This window comes from Amphiura filiformis, chromosome 16 (genome assembly GCF_039555335.1).
Source record: "Amphiura filiformis chromosome 16, Afil_fr2py, whole genome shotgun sequence".
NCBI lineage: Eukaryota > Metazoa > Echinodermata > Ophiuroidea > Amphilepidida > Amphiuridae > Amphiura > Amphiura filiformis.
This window is the reverse complement of record NC_092643.1, coordinates 62,588,821-62,607,738: the sequence shown is the minus strand read 5'-3', so window position 1 is coordinate 62,607,738 and position 18,918 is coordinate 62,588,821. Positions and strand designations below refer to the sequence as shown.

General features: G+C 38.5%; 1 protein-coding gene across 1 annotated transcript in view; it reads left to right on the top strand.

The window, feature by feature from the left end:
* Positions 1-18,412, top strand: part of LOC140172801 (uncharacterized) — a 69,076-nt gene extending 50,664 nt beyond the window's left edge. Inside the window, 3 exon segments of the mRNA XM_072195928.1 lie at positions 16,697-16,843; positions 16,846-17,058; positions 18,117-18,412. Of these exon segments, the coding sequence (XP_072052029.1) occupies positions 16,697-16,843; positions 16,846-17,058; positions 18,117-18,412 (656 nt within the window).
* Positions 18,413-18,918: the final 506 nt, after the last annotated feature.

Below are 18,918 nucleotides of genomic sequence, written 5' to 3'. Positions count from 1 at the left end.
AGTTACTAGTTAGGCCTATAGTACATTAATTGGAGAGCTAGTGTCCTATCTGCAGAATTCACCGATTTATACCTCCAAACGAGGGTGTACTTCCATGTGAATTGACCGCACTCGCTATCTTTATTAAATGGGGGAGTGGAGATCCTTTTTTCTAGATTTCTAGGCTAGTGACTGATAACATGAAAACTGAGACATCTTTCCAATTTATATGCTGTCTACATGTATCTATGTTCATTAATGCACATGCGCCTGTCCTTGCCCAACTGTGCTGTGCTTGTCAAGTATGTTTTTATCAACATTTTTTCCAAACCTGTCATGCAAATCTTGATAAAGAAATCTCAATTTGCAGATATCCAAATAACACGACTTAACAATCTGAAAAGTGGGGCATATTGTCAAAACTCATTTTGAGATCTGGATAAAAATGTATTCCCCATCCAGAAAAAAAAGAAGGAAGACACAGGGAATGGCTGAATTGAAAATAGTGATGCGCCGATCTACCCTAGATCTGAATCGCCCAATTACCCATCAGTTTGCTGGCTAAATCGGCCGATCCTGATCTCAATCTCGATCTCAAATCTTGATCTTTACTAAACCAAAAATAATATTCAGACTACACTTGAGAAATTTAATAGGGCATCCTCTATTCGTTGATAATCAACTGTGAAAGCTGCTCTTGATTTGATTGGTGCATCACTATTAAATTGAAGACTTATGGGAAAAGTGCCTGACAGTTCAGTACATACTTATAAAATGGTTCCATCTTCCATTTGGCGCAAGAATTGTCGATGCCATAATTTCCAACGAAAAATGTGCAGTTTCTTATCCACAGGTTTTAAGAATAGTACCTCCAGTGTCTGAGATTTTTTTTGCACAAGGCACTTCTTTTAATTTATCATTATGACACCTTTACAATAATATTATGTCTCAGAGATTATATCTTGTACTTCCCATAATGCATTTCTCCATTTCAATTTTCTGTACTTACTTGCCATCTGGTGCAACACGGGTCAATAATGACGGAATGTACCTCAATAAATAGCACATCCAGATCTTGCAAAGTATGTTTATTTCTTGAATATGGACCCATGTTTAGCCAGCATATTCTCAAAATGAAAACAAAGGGAACCTGTATAAATGTAATGCGAGTGTCTATTGTTGAAATGAGGTGATGTATCATGCCGTAAAGGCTTCTGGGAAGGGTAATATATCTGCGCTGATTTTGTCTATTTATAATTCTGCAGACTAGTTTGATGGATGTTGTGGTTGTGTCCAGATCCCATCTAGACTACTAAAATTCAATATTTTATGTATCATATTTGTAATGACATTGTGTAGGGTTTATTATTTATTTGGAGGTGTTCAGGCTTGACCTGTGGTAAGTCATTCAGAGGTTGGTTGGTGGGAGCTATATTATACAACCAAATTTCAGGAAAGAACCGTGGTTCTTCTCTATTCAAAAGTATAGCAGTTTCGGAGACCAAAATCAGTCTCTTACACTTGGAACATTTTTATGCCTCCACCGCGAGGCATACTGTTTTTGCAATTTCCGTGCTTCCATCCATCCGTCCTTCCGTCCGGATGCGATATCTCGGGCATGGATGGGCGGATTGACTTCAGATTTTCAGGATAGGTGGGTCATGGTCAAAAACTCTGGCTACTTTTTTTTTGGGTGAGGTTCAAGGTCATATACTGAGGTAAAAGGTCATTTGAGGTCAGAGGGCCCATTTTCCTTATTTACCTCTTTTCTCGGAGACTGGGGGTCGCACCAGTGCTGTACGGTGCGACCATTTTAGGCGCATTGGCGACTAGATTTTTGCTGATGGCGACTAAATATTCAATCCCTGGCGCCAATGGCGACCAACTGCTGAAGCTTTTAATTGCCAAAAACAAAACATGTATGTATAATGTAGCATTCAAGAGTATGAATGTATGCTATGAATATGCATTTATCATGATGTCTCAATGGGGATTTCCTGGAAAACATATAGGCCTACACAGTACATGCTGTGTATGAAGTATGTAGCGTTCAATGGGAATATGTAGATCAGAGTACAGCAGCTATGAACATTCAACGTACGTGGCTGTTCAGCTGGCACCTCAGATTTTTTACCTGGGAGCAAAATTTGGGCGCCTAAATTTATCAAGCTAGGAGCCATTGGCTCCTCAATCAGTTTTTGCACCGTACAGCACTGGGTCGCACGTTCCTCAAACTTGGTGGGTGGGTGCATCTTGACCCCAGACAGAACAAGTTTATATTGGTTAGTGGGTCAAGGTCTCCTGAGGTCATGTAGGGGTCATCTGAGGTCAAATTAGCAAAAATAGTCATATGGCCATGAAACTTAGTAGGTACAGTCAACATTTAGAGCCAAATTTTTGGAAGGTCATTTTGGGGTCATCTGGGGCCACCCAGGGGTCATCTGAGGTCAAATTAGTAAAAACTGTCGTATGGGCAAGAAACTTGGAGGGTACAGTCAACATTCAGAGCCTAATTTTTAGGTCATTTTGGGGTCATCCAGGGTCACCCAGGGGTCATCTGAGGTCAAATTAGTAAAAACTGTCGTATGGGCATGAAATTTGGTGGGTACAGTCAATATTCAGAGCCAAATTTTTGGAAGGTCATTTCGGGGTCATCTGAGGTCATCCAGGGGTCATCTGAGGTCAAATTAGTAAAAACTGTCGTATGGGCATGAACTTGGTGGGTACAGTTAACATTTAGAACCAATTTTTGGAAGGTAATTTTGGGGTCACCAGGGGTCATCTGAGGTCAAATTAGTAAAACTATCGTATGGGCATGAAGCTTGGTGGGTACAGTTAACATTAACATTTAGAGCCAAAATTTTGGAAGGTCATTTTGGGGTCACCAGGGGTCATCTGAGGTCAAATTAGTATAAACTACTATATGGGCATGAAACTTGGTGGGTACAGTCAACATTTAGAGCCAAATTTTTTGGGGTCATCCAGGGTCACCCAGGAGTCATTGAAAGGTTGTTTTGGGGTCATCCAGGTGTCATCTAAGGTCAAATTCAGTCTCCTCTTTTAGGCTTGAAGCTTTGTATCAACTTGTGAATTCCACATCACTCCCTTTGGTGGAGGCATCACGGTTGACGCTGTGCGTCGAAAACCGCGACATCCGAGAACCGCGGTCCATCTAGTTTATTTTATTTCTGACTGTTTCTAGCTAAACTGTTACAAACCCCTAAACCTATCCCTAAAGCCTAATGCTAATCTTAATCCTAAACGCTTACCTTAAAACCTATTAAAGAGTGTAAAATTAAGAACCACAGTTCTTCCGACCATTTTGGTGACTTGGTATACCTCGTAAGGGTTGGTGGTGGATGATTGTAGCTTCGTTTGTGATATCTAACTGGCGTAAATAATGAGCATGTTGGGCGTTAAACATTTTGTGCCTTATTTATATATCGTCTTATATTGAGATAACTTTAACCCAAACTCTGTGTTTCATGCAGAAATATGAGAAATATTGGTTTAAAATGAAAACATAAGATTAACAATTGACAAATTGATCTGTGTCACCCAACAAGCATGGATAGTCTGCAACAAGCTTACTAATTGCCTAGACCAGACAGTTCTAGTTCATTTGTCTACTGTATTTAACATGAAATTTTCACTGGTTTAATTTTTGCAGTTATTAAACGGGCAAATGTAAATTTTAAAACCTGCAAAAATATGTTTAATCCATAGGCTTCAATATGTAGACCTGTCCAACTGCAAAGAAATGAAACCACAAAATTGTTGAGAACATTGTGAAATATTCTAAACTCCAACACACAGCTGCTGTACCCAAAGATGTAGAGTATCCAGAGGATATCTCAAAACAACCTCATCTGTCAAGACACAGTTCTCTCAATGACCCTAATATGTTTGTACACTCATACAATGAGGTAGTACCAGTACAGAGATGTCACATTTCCGGATTTATCCGGATTTCCGGATTTTGGGGATTAAAAAAAAATTCGGATTTTCAAAAAAATGGACCCCACGGGGCCTTTTGCCGGGCCCCGGACCCCTCGGCAGTGTTATGTGAGAGCTTCGTCAGCTGCGCTCGCCACGCTTCACAAGTTCAGGATTTTTTGGGTCAGCCTGTGACATCTCTGCCAGTATAACAAACCAGTACTCCTCAACTTGATGTCTACTTTGGAGCTATGCTAGTTGAATAGAGGTCATGTAATTTTGCCACTCGAAATGAGGTCATTTTGGATCCTATTGATCAGACGTACAATTGACTAATTACAAAGAGGAAATGGTGGGGAAATCCCCAGAAATCCGCAGCAAAGCCACAGGTATGCAATATGCTGTAAAACGGGCAAACTTTCGCTACTGTCTTTATTTCACACACAGAATTGGTAGGAACATAAATAAAATTATAAAATTGTGTTGCCTGTTATTGTCATTGCTGCATGGGCTAGTTCAGTTGAAATCCATACCCCTTTGGAAGACATGTCATTGATCTTCGACACAGGGAGTGTAGATTTGAAATGGAGTTACCCATTCAGATAACCCTATTTGAAATTAACACACCCCCTGTGGAAGATAAGGAAAGGACATATGTTTCACAGGGGGTGTGTGGATTTCAAATAGAATAGCCTTGTGTTGTCTTTTATGGCAGACATTCACTTTCTTCTTGGAGGTAGGGTAAATTATGTGAAAAATATACTATTAAAATATATTTGTGAATAAAAGTTCTCGCTAAAAATATGAATTTAACTAGGCTATCTGCCCAATATGCATGTGCAGTCAACTGATGAACTAAACTATTAGTAAATGGTCAAAAATAAATGAACTTTATTTTTAACTGGGTCTTTTTGCTTACAGCATCTCACCTACATAGTTTCATGCTCAATTGATAGGAAAGATCATAAGCCATGAAAGTGAAAATAGGTTGTCTCTCCCACAACACAGCATGTAAATATTTGGAAGATAATTTTTGCGGGTTCAAAATTACATTCCCCATTGTGAAACTAGTCTATGACTATTGAGGAACACAGCAGTATGGGTTGTTCACTAATGTGAGCTTTTGTCAGACGGATGAATAAAAAACATTATAATGTTGCTTGGTTTGTGTAGAATGCTGTAGAGGAAGTGAGCATTTTCATGGAACATTGATTTTCGTCGTTCTTTTCACGCCCAACACAGCTATCGTGAAAATAAAAATGTGCAAATAATGTTCTATTATGTATATACAAATGAAAATCAGCAAAGCGCAAAAAATTACATTCACAAAAATTGCAACTTTTACAGCATACTTTTCCCCTGATTGTTTTCCTGATGCATGCATGGATCTGCTCAGTAGCGGTGTACGGTATAGAGCCCTCTAGCATGTCTAGCTTGATTCAAACATAGCTGTGGGGTCATTGCATTGATCAGAGCAGTAGAGTGCGACAGTGCGTGTACATTATGATAAGGCTCACATGCCGAAACTGATTTCTCAATTTGAGATATTTGCAAAATGTATCAAATATAACTTTAGAATACTTAAAAAAAATACCTTGCAATTTTTGGCTGCCACAACAATTTAATATGTTATGGCCCAGATTGGCGGTCTGTCCATGCAGGCAGGCAGTTTAAGCAAATCATATACTCAGCAGCCTTCATGCAATAAATAAACTGGTTAACATCTAACTTGTAGGGTGCTAGAGTATGGTGACCTCATGTGCTGTACGTGCCTTGTATTCAGTTATTTGCATATTTATGAATATTAATAAGTTTATTAGTAATTTGTCTGAAATTCCAAGAAATGAATTCACTCTGTAGCGTTCCAATAATTAATTTTACTTTTAACTTGGTAGGATGATAGCGTGTGACCACCTCTTGTGCTGTAGTTTTGTTACGTTTGCATATTTATAAATATTCATGAGTGTATTTGCATATTTTGCCTAACATTTCATTATTTCACTCTGCAGCCTACATGTACATGGAATAACAGCAGCATCATCCACTTCACCATTATTTAATACAATTCAGATTTTGCATCTGATGAAAGGTCATATTTTTCACCTCAGTATATATTATTAGGCCTGAGATATATTGGTACAAAAAATGTGGTACCCTCATCCCACCCGTGTTGTTTTGTGGGTCATTACGATACATGTTTTTTGTTGTAACATGCATTTACCGCTCACCATTTTTAAACAAAAGAGGGTACAGGTGCTTCTCTTGAATGCTAAAAAATAATAAAATATATTGTGACTATGTTCCGATTGTGTAATTTAATTTGATTTAATTTTTTGATTTTTGATGATTTTAGGGCATTCTGCATCAACAAATCACTACGGTATTTGGCTGTTGGAATTACGCAATGACACCATAAATTTCCATATGGTTTTCAATCAAATTTGTAAAAAAATTCACACCGATGTTTCCAGTATGCTGTTACTGGATCATTTTTAAAAAGCAAAATGTATTAAATTTGTAACATTTTTATCGTAGGAAAATGATGACAAGTAATTTATAAAAAGGAATTAAAAAAATCTCGCATCTTTTTGACAAGATGGATGAATAAATGAGTCTGATGCATGCTCCATTCAAAATGGCGGTGGGCTGCACTTTTTTATCATACTTTGTAGGTTTTGGTGTGCTGACTATGTGTAACTTACTCCATAGAATCATACATGTAGAAACTTGTCCCATGCGCTATGTCTCGTGCTTTCCTTTTTTTTCTCTCAGTTATTTTTCTCGCTGTTGCGATAATCCAATTTTCGATAAGAAAAACGAGACACCAACGCATATAATATATGTTGTATACGGAGCAAGACTAGCTCAATCCACCACTTGGTGAAGATATTGATTAACTGATTGATCCGAAAATAAAAATGATCGGCAAATGAGTATTGCAAAGTTTGTCACCAGCTAAGCAGGCAGACACTGATGACGATCCCAGACAGACGATGATGCACTGGCAATTAACGATCAACATACCGAGTAGTGATAAATTAACCTTCACATTTTGTTAATAATACACTAAAATTTTAGAGCAAATTTGCTCTACATAGAATTATGATGATTATTTAGAAAATAATGGAGAAAATAGGAAGAAATAATGTTGAATCGTGTGCAAGTAGGGAGATTCTGCCACTCCCACGCACGTAGACAGTTCTTTTTACACACAGACAACAGTTAATCTTACATATAGTGACCTGCCTGTATGCGCTAGACAGACGGCCACAAATCAATAAAATCTTGTTTGTCAGAGCCATATGACTATCAGTATGATCAGCTCATGCATAATCATGACTGTAGTATATATTCTAACTGAGGAAAGGGAATTTGGGTAGGATTTTTGCAATCATATTTTTTGGTGAAGATTGAATGATACAATTTGTTTTAGAGATAGGAATGTGTTAGATCTGATATATTGATATCTCGCGTTATTTTTAGAGAATTAGGCGTTTGAAAAGGCCCAGGGGCCACTCCCATTGGGGCCTGTACACCATCCGCGATAATGAAAACGCGTAAAAGAGTAGTTTTTCGTGGGTAGGCACGATACGCACGAATCGCGTTTAGGGTGTCAAAAAAGTGGAAAAAAGGATAGCAAAATTGCAATTGCTAATTACGCGGAAAGGAAATTTAGGGTATGAAATTTGATGCAAGGAATAAAATCCCTGTTTAGGGTATTGTTTTAGCCAAGGGTTAAATCCTTGTTTAGGGTACTTTTCAAAAGTTGATTATCGCGGATTGTATCTGCATTTTGTAGTGTTAAGTATGGAATTCAATACAACTTAAGGCACGCCCAGTTCAACAGTTCATGTGGTTCTTGCCATATGAACAGAAATATCCACAGAATCAGAGTGTGATGTTAAAATTCCAAGTCACATTAGTTCCACATTGGGAAGAGACACAACCACATGGATGAGTTGAGACATGTAGAAAGAGTTGTGACCATGGGGAAGAGTTGTGACCATATGGGAAAAATCAGGACCATGTGGTGGAAGAGTTGAGATTATGTTGGATGAGTCATGACCATGTGAAAGAGATAAGACCATGTGGGAAGAGTTAAGACCATATGAGAAGAGTCATTACCATGTGGAAGAGTTGAGTCCATGTGGGAAGAGTTGAGACCATGTGGGAAAAGTCATTACCATGTGAAAGAGATAACACCATATGGGAAGAGTCATTATCATGTGAGAAGGGTTGAGGCCATGTGGGAAGAGTTGAGACCATGTTGTAAGAGTCATCACCAAATGTAGAAGAGATAAGAACCATGTGGGAAGAATCACAACTATGTGGGAAGAGTCACAGCCATATGGGAAGAGTCAAAACCATGTGAGAAGAGTCGCAACAATACGGAAAGAGTCACAACCATGTGGAAAGAGTCACAACCATGTGGAAAGAGTCACAACCATGTAGAAAGAGTCACAACCATGTGGAAAGAGTCACAACCATGTGGAAAGAGTCGCAACCTTGTGGAAAGAGTCGCAACCATGTGGAAAGAGTCACAACCATGTGGAAAGAGTCGCAACCTTTTGGAAAGAGTCGCAACCATGTGGAAAGAGTCGCAACCATGTGGAAAGAGTCACAACCATGTGGAAAGAGTCACAACCATGTGGAAAGAGTTGCAACCATGTGGAAAGAGTTGCAACCATGTGGAAAGAGTCCCAACCATGTGGGAAGAGTCACAACCATGTGGGAAGAGTCACAACCATGTGGGAAGAGTCACAACCATGTGGAAAGAGTCACAACCATGTGGGAAGAGTCACAACCATGTGGAAAGAGTCACAACCATGTGGGAAGAGTTGAGTCATGTGAGAAGAGTGCTGTGATCATACAGTGGGAAGGATTATACCTTCACCCAACAAATTGTACCTTGACCCTTATGACTGTTTGTAATGTGTACAAACATGCATTCTCAGTAACATGAGAATGAACTTGAGCTATGGTACTTAAATGGCTAGGTCAATGAACAGTGGAACGAAGTGAGAACATAATGGCTGTAAGGGACGCACCATTAGATTCTCAGGGGGGCATGGGAGTTTGGGTCAGGTAGAATTTTTTTTCGCCGTCGAAGGCGATGGGATTTATTTTTTTGCCTCCGAAGGCAGCAAGTATTTATTTTTCAATTTTAATGTATACCTTTATACAAAGTTGGGTGGGGGAAATTTTCTTTTTTAACTCATCAGTGAGGCAATTTTTTTTTGTCTCACTAGTGGAAATTTAGTGGTGCGCCCCTAATATGAAAACCAATATACCATGGTTATCTTTCATCTCAGATGATGCCAGTCCTTGTGTGCCAATATTAATGGGTAGGTGAAGGTCTTGACAATCCAGGTACTCACTTTAATTGCTTTGTTCAGGTTATTTTAGTGCTTCATTCTTTCACACTGGATTGTATCACCACTGTTTAAATGTCATACATGTGAGCATGCACAGACAATCATTAGTATTAAAGGTGCAAAATCATACAAATAATGTGGTAATTAAGCGGACATAAAATATTACGTCACATAGGATAGAGATTGTGCATATGACGTATCATACCATAAACTACTCAAATGCATTCAACAAAAGCATGATTGCAATCTACCGCGACAGTTCATCTCACATACATAACAAGTGTACTCCGATCAAATAGGTTGATGACAACATTTGATTGAATGGACCGCGCTGCGCCATGATTACGGTGAAGGACACCAGTTCAAATCCTTTGTATGGAGCCAATCAATAATATCACGCACAATCTCTAATTTCTATACATGCACACATATATCACTGTGTCATGTAATCCATCAATAGTCACACGGAGGTCATTGATGGATATCAATAACCTTCATGAGTGTGTGTATTGTCTAACAAGTAATTTGATTGGGACGTACATATTGTAATAGGTGGAGTTTATGAATTGTTATCCCTAATGCTGGAGAATCTTACAAAATGAAGCCACTGTGCTTGCACGCCTCCCACCTGATAGGATCACCCCAAGTCATATACGCATAGTTTTGTTGGTCGGGCTAGCGAAACACCTGTGGCTACAGGTCTCAGATGGCGTGCTTGCCACTTGATGGGTCTGGGGTTCAAATCCAGAGGGAAACAAACAACTTTTATGTAAATTTTCTTCTTTTAAAACTTCCTTCTTTCCTTTCCCAGCACCAAAGAGGGTTAATATATTTTCACAATCAAAGCTTCTGGTTTCTGGTTGGATTTGTTCAATTAAAAGCTCTTGAAAATAATGCTAAAGGACAAAAAAGGACATTTTGAACATTTTCCCAAAACAGCTAATTTTAGCTCACCTATGGGTAGGGTACTATTTCTAAAAGTGCTTACCAAGTTATATAATGCTTCAATTCTTGAATGTTAATCCCCAGTGAATGCTAAAATGCTATCAACCCTGGTAGAATGTGAAAATGTTCCTGGTTTGTTTTGCAACCCTGGACTTAACCCAGAAAACAAGTGATTGCACTTTGGTGAATAAATTGTTTTTCTTTTGCCAAACAGCTACTCTATGCTGGTTTTATACTGTCATGCCACTTTCCCGCTCTGATGACGATTTCTGTGTCGGCCAAGCAACACTAGCGGCAAGCTGATGTATATATCGATCACTCCGTCGCTCAAGTTGCTCAAAGCGGCAAATTCAAGTCAACTCGGGAGCGTTGCCGCTCTGACATTATACGATTTTTGAAGAAAGCTCATATATTTTTCTCGTTACTCAAGTGAAATTTAACGCCCGAGATAATGTTTCATTTAAATAGTGTGAACCAAAATGTATTGATTTGTGGTAACCACAACGGAAGTGTATGTAATGTCCTATGCGGCATTGTTATACACGTTTTTGTTTCTCATATCAAAACTGCTCCAGCAATGCAGCTCAAAATTTGGAAACAAATTGTTTTAATGGTAGGCATCAATCTAAGATAGAAAACAGAACATGGAAAATCAGACCACACCACTAAACATTGTATGTTTGAAAACAAATGACAAATCTTCAGCAGAAAATATACATTTGTTGACAAAAAAAACCCCAGAATTTATGTTGTCACACTCAGTCTATTCTTTTCAATCAAAGCTCTGGAAAGATTATGATAATGGAAAGACAAAAGTATTGACCAATAGAGGGCAGATAGTCAAGATTGATGGGCACTAGAATTTTCTTCGCAGAGGGTTAGGGACAGATAAGAAGAATCAGTTGGCCAGACTTGATTCAGGTTTTGAAAATAAATATTGGTAATTTGGGAACTACCTTGTGTCACTTCAGATTTGGTAATGATGTCGCTGCATGTTTAAAGTAGCATACCCGTAAAAATGTGTCTAGTTCTCGGAATCCCAGCATAATATGTGTAAAGCCAGCACAATCAGAATGCTTGCTCATATTATTTCCATGTATATACCAGAGATGCCAGTTTTCAGGTTTTAACGTGAATTCAGGTTTTTTGTGAGTTCAAATTCCTGCATTTTTATTTATTTTCAGCCCGTTTTGGGGATTTTTTGGCCTGCATTCACATGCTTTTTCAGGTTTTTTGAGTGAAACTGACGGGCATCTCTGATACAGAGACGCATTTTGACATCACTACCGAACTCAAAGCGACACATAGGTCCCTTATCCCCATGAGAACTGCCTGCCGATTGGCCAAAAAAGAAGTTTTCATTATCAGTTGGACCAATCAGCATCATTGTTAGAATAAACTAAAGTAAAAAACAAAATGTCTTCCATCAACATCCCTGCCCATGAAATAAGGGGGGAGGTGTGGTCGGTCCCCAGGTGAGAGTGGGTGTCGGAGGTCATAGCAAAAAGGACCTAGTAGGGCTAGGGAACAGGGCAAATATTCTGTTATTTTGCCCTAACTGCGATCCGGGATAGTGTATTTCGTTTCTGCGTATAAAGCTGTAAATTGCGACAGTGTTAAGTGGAACAAACAATCTAGTACTATGTTGACTCGAAAACCAATTTTGTATTCATATTAAGCATTGATTAAGTTTTCAACAACTAATTGGAAATTCCATCTTGTTTGTGAGCATGGCCACATTTATGCAGATAAACTGTGTGCGTTTCACATTCTAATAAAGTTACAAGCATTGAATCTTCTACATGTAGGGCCAAGCTTTCTTGTGACAGTCTATTACTCCATTGATTAAGCTGTGACTTGGCCTACTTGTGGCTGGTGGGACACATTCATAATTTAATTAGTTGTCCAACTGTTGACTTGTGCTAGTTAGGTAGAATAATAGCCAATATTGCCGTGATAATATGCGTTGTGATCGAGCAAATCAAGTCACAGTCTCAATGGGTTATCAGGGTGTTTTTTGTTTTACCGTATTCAACCTAATAAGTGTTTAGGGTGCTTACGTCAGTCATTTTAAGGGGCGCTTATTATAACGTCCATTTTGTAAGTTTGTTGATGCTAAATTACTACAGTTCTGCCTGGCTGGATGTAGATCAGGTGCCTTGCGTCTTTATCATGTGTGTTGCAATTTTCCAAGTCTAAAAACATTGCAGGGGCACTTATTAGGGTGGGGTCACTTATTAGGTCAAATATGGTATTATTTAATGTTCATTATTCATTTCTGCTGTAAATGTTGTGGTTTATGATCTTCCATTATAGTGAAATAAGATATTCAAAATGAAACTTTCATTTTATTGAGTGTTGGATGTGTATCCAAATATAAACTCAATTTCACTGGTATGTCTACATTAAAATCTGGTGCCAGTCAACTCCGACACAGAAATGCAAACATAGTCCAGTGTATTTTCGCACGTAAGCCCAACGCACATTTTGATATGAACCCCCACAGCTCCCATAATATAATGTAGCTTTTCATATAATTGGATCATGTTCTAAAATCATGGAATCACAGTTTGAATTTGAATTTATATGCCACAAGTTGATTGATACATTAAATGATGATCACTAGGAGTAAAAGCAGCCTCATTTCCAGTGGCAGAGTTCAATAACCTTACGCATTTATTACAGTTTGAAAATTGACCTGTGTTGTGGGATGTGAGTTTTTGTCCTCGACGCACCAAAGGTCATTCTGTGAGTGTATTAAGCTTATATGGGTTAAAGAACTTAGTACTGACATGAGCATATTGTAGATCCTATATGACATAAAGACCTGTCTAATTTTGCACATGATGAATTGTAGGTCAAGATTAATGGACCATTGATTTGTGTGTAACCACAAAACCCCTATTGATACCAAGTAAACCCACAATGGGCATGAAACCACAAACACCTTATAGGTATCATGTACCTTTATGTATTATGGTGGTATTTATGTTGTAATACATCTGCCTCAAGTGTGGTTTGCATTTTGATGTATAGGCCTATTTGTATATGTGAATCTGTTGAAAAAGTTACAGGAGGGAGCTCGGAGGTCCTATATGTATGGTGGAAATTGCGCTATTCTAGTTGAAATCCATACACCTCCTGTGGAAGACACAACCTTAATGTCCCACACAGGGAGTATAAATATCAAATGGAGTCACCCATTCAGGTTAACCCAGTTGAAATTCTCACTACTGTGTGGAATATCAAGGTCATGTCTAAAGTCCGATTCAGACTCTACATCGTAGTGCTGTGCAATGATGTGATGCTTTTAAAACATCGCAGCTTCGCGCGATGTAAATAAAATGTACATTTCAATTTCATCGCGCGATGCTGCAATGTTTAAAAAGCATGTGGGGTCTGCATCTCCTTTTATGGCCATTCTGCCAACCTTGATTTTCCAGCAGCCAATCACAACCTTGAGAATGATGAGAATTTTCACCACCAAGCTCATATAAACCTCATATTTCAGTTTTTGTAACATGTTTTGTTTAATGTTGTTTAATGTGGAGTCTGAATCGGACTTAACATAAGGGTGTATGCAATGTATGGATTTCATTAGGAATAGCCCCCATGGTTTATCTTCCTGGGAAATTATCATTTGTCAAGTGGTGTATTTAAAATTGGAACATAACAAACATTTCCCTGTAAAAATATTGCCTACATGAATCTGAGTAGGCCCTAGTATACACATCTGTGGTTTCCCCTTCCTCTTCGACATGATATCTCGAAAGTCACAAAGTTACAATACAATTCACAATCCGAAGGTGACAGCTTGAAAAAGTTTGTACTTCCTGTCTCCCCACTAAATGCATGGAGAGTGAATGGTTGCCCGTCTTTTTTAAAAACAACCTAGTTTATGGAGATTCTGTTTTCTGCGATCTTAACAGCCCTACATACGCGTCACTTCCAAAGTGGATTTCAGCACATCACATCAAAGCTCCCATTGGGCGCCCATTCCTTTTTTAAAGGAATTTTTTATTAAAAACAACCTAGTTTATGGAGACCTGCTTCAAACATACCGGGGAATAACAGTGCAGTGATGCAAGGTATTCGGAATAAACTAGTCTGCTGATGTGTACTGGGGTTTGGGGGAATGGGTCACTTTTGATGGAAGTGTTCAACAACCTTGAGACAAGATTTTGGCTGATGTTCATTGATTTTTTTTCAGGGGTAGAAAGATGCAATGTGATTAGTGTCTGTTGTATTCACACTGTAGGAAGTAAATGCAGGAGTAGTGTTGAGAGTAGCGCTGGTCGGAGTAGCCACCCGTGTGATGGGTGGAATAGTGACTGTGTGAATGATGGTTGGAATAAATTTTATTGAAGTTAGGCCACAGCTTTACTGCCAACAATTACTCCTGCCAGGGATATGTTCCTGCTAAGTAGAAGGAATATTTATTTGGTACGTGTAGCTGATCGTGTGAACGAAGCTACACTGGGCACCGGACGATGTTTGCAAGGTTGGAAAACCAAGACTCTATCTATGGGCTGTATTCATAAATATACCCCCCTGGAAATCTAATGGTGTGCCCCTAATGTTAATAGTGACAGTATGGACATGTGGTCGAGTTAGGGAACCGGTGAAATTTTTATTATCCATGTTAGGGTCACGTTAGCGTAAGCTTACGCTTAGGAGTAACTGCGGCGTGAACACAACTTGTGATGGAGATGATGAGGACCAGATCAATCTGAGCCAAGGTCTTCATTAATGTCTAATGGAACCTTGTAATAATAATATAATGAATCAGACAGTTGGCCTGCAGAGTGTGTTTTGCAATAATTCTGTCACACACTTTGTGTCAAAATCCGACAATTTTGTATTAAATAGAATTATCCTGAAATTGTATTTACCGTATTATTTGTAATAAACGCTCCCCCTCTAATAAACGCCCCCCTCCAATTTTTCTGTGAAAAATGGACAAAAATTCCATGCTATATCGTGTGAGTAAGCTTAAAACTGGCATTAGTCAGTCAGTCTTGTCAGGGACGATCGGTAAATTGCATGGACAAAACCTGTTATGACTCACACTTCCATCCAATCCATTGCCTAATTATGGTAGAATTTCACTAGATTCTTGCTTGATGATGTACTTACGGGTGTAATTTTGATGCATTTACCACTTAAAATGATATTTTCCATGGCGCCGCCATTAGTATAGCCGTAAATCCCTCTTTTCTACAGGAGCACCATCGGGAAATTTAACCCGATTTTAAAGTTTTTTCACTGACAACTCACCTTTAATAAACGCCCCCATTTTGGAAAAATGCAACGCCCCCGGGGCGTTTATTACAAACAATACGGTATTTCATTAATTTCTTCTTAGGTCCGATACAGGATATTATGATTATTTACATTGTTGCTTTGATTTTATTTATAGTATACCATTCAGAGAATGAGCAAAGAACATTTTGAGCCCCATTGGTCTGTCTAGTTGAGTTGAATAATTTCCGCCTTATATAAGCCGAACAAACTTTAGAATAGGTCCAGTGGTTCTCCATAGCTGCCAAAAACTTTATTTAAATTTAGATTTTTTTTGTTGTAAATCAAGATTAAAATTTTTTTTTATCAATATATCAGATTGGATATGGATATTAGCCGATATTATAAAATTGATATCGGATCGGTAGACAAATGCCATTTTGATTGAGCCCTGGTCTGGATCATTTATACTTGATGCAAGAGATATGATGTATGGATGGCCAAATGGGTCAAAAATGTCTCAGAATATTTTGTCTTTGTTTTTGAGACCTTCCCCTTTTCAGTATGTATGTAGTCTAGTTTTGAGGAAACTTATTTCAGGTATATTTCAGGTATATTTTATTAAAACACTTAAATAGCAGCCAAAATGGCTGAATTGCATGGTGAATTACAATCAAATTGATAAAGATAGGCAAATAATAATAAAATACATAAAAAGAAACTTGAATTATTGCACGATACATACTCAATGAAAATTTTTAAATAAACAGTCAAAGAATTAAAGGACAAAAATAATATAGCTGTAGCTCATACTCAACCGTACTCACCTCAACACTATATCTTAAACACATCCCTGCACACCCCTCCACACACCACTCCCATACCCATACACATCCACCAACATCCACTGATGCACTCCCACACTTACCATTGCACAAAAACTCAACCTAATAGTAATAAAAAAAAACTTTGCTACTAATGCCTGTTTGTAAAAGTAATTTTTTTTCTCTTTTCCGCTGTTTAGAATTAGTGCTTTCATTACTTTATAATCATTTAATGTGCTCATTGTTATTATCATGCTGATCTATGATAAATTGATCTTTGACAAACATGTTTTTGCATCTTAAGTGTATTAGTGCTCACATTATGTAATCCCCAGATAGTTTGCAACTTCCTGCATTTCTTCATAACAACATTCTCTCTTTTTTTCTTTCCAACAGAATGCAATTACTCGTACAGAGAAGCGCCGGGAAATATCTCGGAATTAATCGACACAAGCCATCCTACAAATATATGCCGATATCACGTGGTAGCGCCAGTTGGACATTATATCAGATTGAGCGTGACAGGGCTTTTAGGATTGCCCTGGTTAACGAGTGCTCTCCAAGACTACTTATAAAAAACATTGTTAAATCAGAACAGACAGCATTGGGTAGAATATGTTACAGTCGTCAGGGTGAGACCCTGCCTTTTATAGTGCAATCATTTGAATCAACAGACAATGAACTCAAAATAGTGTTTCGAGGTCACGACCGGCAAACTAGCAGCTTCAATGCAACATTTACTTTCCATAGAAAGCCAGGTGAGTGTTTTTAGATGACACCAGAGGTCCATTTCACTAAACTTTACGAAGCTACGTTTTCTCGAAAACGTTCGTAACTTACGACCAGTTGTAAGTTCCATTTCACTACACTTACTTACGAACGGTAACCTGGGTAAATAGGGATTTACTACAGGAACCCTTCGTAAAGTTATGTATAGCATTCGGTATTCGTAAATAGAATGGTCAATTGAGTTACGAAGGGTTAAAAGTTAAGTGTAATGGACCCTGGATCTTAAAATGCTCCTCTGTTGTCAATACACAGTTTTGAACTCCAACAGACTTCTTAATTTGATCTTTGAGGTTATGTTATGAGCTTTTCTTGTTGAAAGGTTATGCGAACTTTGCCATCGTGTATGAGAAAGTATGAGCCAAAGTGTTCACATTTCAGTGATAAAGTACAATGACCCTGTGCATGTGTCGCTGAATTGTTTCGCAAAACTTGACCACCTCAAGTGTACACAAGACATTCAAAGATCATTTTATGAATGTACAAACATATTGGGGTTAAGAAACTGTGTCCTGACAGATGAGCATGATTGAGATGGTTTGTGTTACCTTGAGTTTAATTGGTAGCGATATTGGTGCTTTTTATGCGGTGGCGCTGCAAGCATGCCGACAAACCTCCCGTGCAGGTGTGAATCCGCTCTGCAGGATTGGGTATAGTTGAAGACCGAATTAAAAACAGTAGTTTGCATCTGACGTTAGGGCAAAGGTGCAGCGTGATTGGTTGCTGACCTACGCAGTAAGACATTTTTGGTCCGGCTGATAAGATGTCATACGCAAACTAGTCTTTTTAATGTGGTCTTTTATTATAATTAGCACCTATTTGATCCTGCAATCAGAGAAATATGCACTGATGTCGCTACCTTACTTGGGGTGAAACAAAAGTATGGGCAGCTTGTCAGCATCTGCATTTACACACAAAGGCTTGTGATTGTGAAAGATCATCAGCGATGGGAGAATTATGATTGAAGTTTGATCTCCTAACCGCAAGAATTTTCACCACTGGCCAGTGTACATGCTGTTTATTATGTCAGTAAGATGGAAAACGTCTTTGAAAGCAAAAGGTATGGATTGGAACATCAATAGGAGACTCATTGCTTCAAGTTCTGAAGTTAATAATGACAGTGCATCACGCACCTGGACATTTCATGGATTTAGACAAAGTCATAATCTTGGACAGACAGGTAGGTGGTTTGAGTGCAGTACAGAAGGGCATCTATCTGTCATGGTGAATTGGCTATTATACATCCAGGATGAGAGCAGAATCAAACTTCCAGGAATCTACAATTCTGCTATCAGTCAAAGGTCAAGGAAGGAGGTTTTGATATGATGCAGACACGCCCTCACATTATAAAAGATGGGAGGGCCGACTGAAAATTCTGAATTGGGAATACATTTGGTAAAATTGTAGTCTAGTGTTTTTGTGCATCAATCTTACAAGGAAAACCACTGTGTGCGTGCGTGCGTGCATGCATATCACGTGATGCCACAACGCAATCATGCTAAGTCCAATATACACACAGGATTGCTGGTAGGGCCTGTGAAACCCACATGGCTATCGATCAGTGATTGTGTGCTTGGCACACGATGGGTCTAAAGGTCCTCAGAGGATCCAAGTGACTTCATTGTTCATCTTCTCTCCTTTTTTCGTTCCTTCTTTAACTTCCGATAGCAAAAAACCATGGTCCGTGTTAGGGTTAATGCAGATCCAAAACAGAAGAATTAGGAATGAAAATTACAAACAGCTTTATCTGGTATCTAGTGTTACTGGACCAAAATTTGAAGAATAACCTACGTTACCCCTTTCTGGATTTGTTGTCTTTCTATTACTTTTAG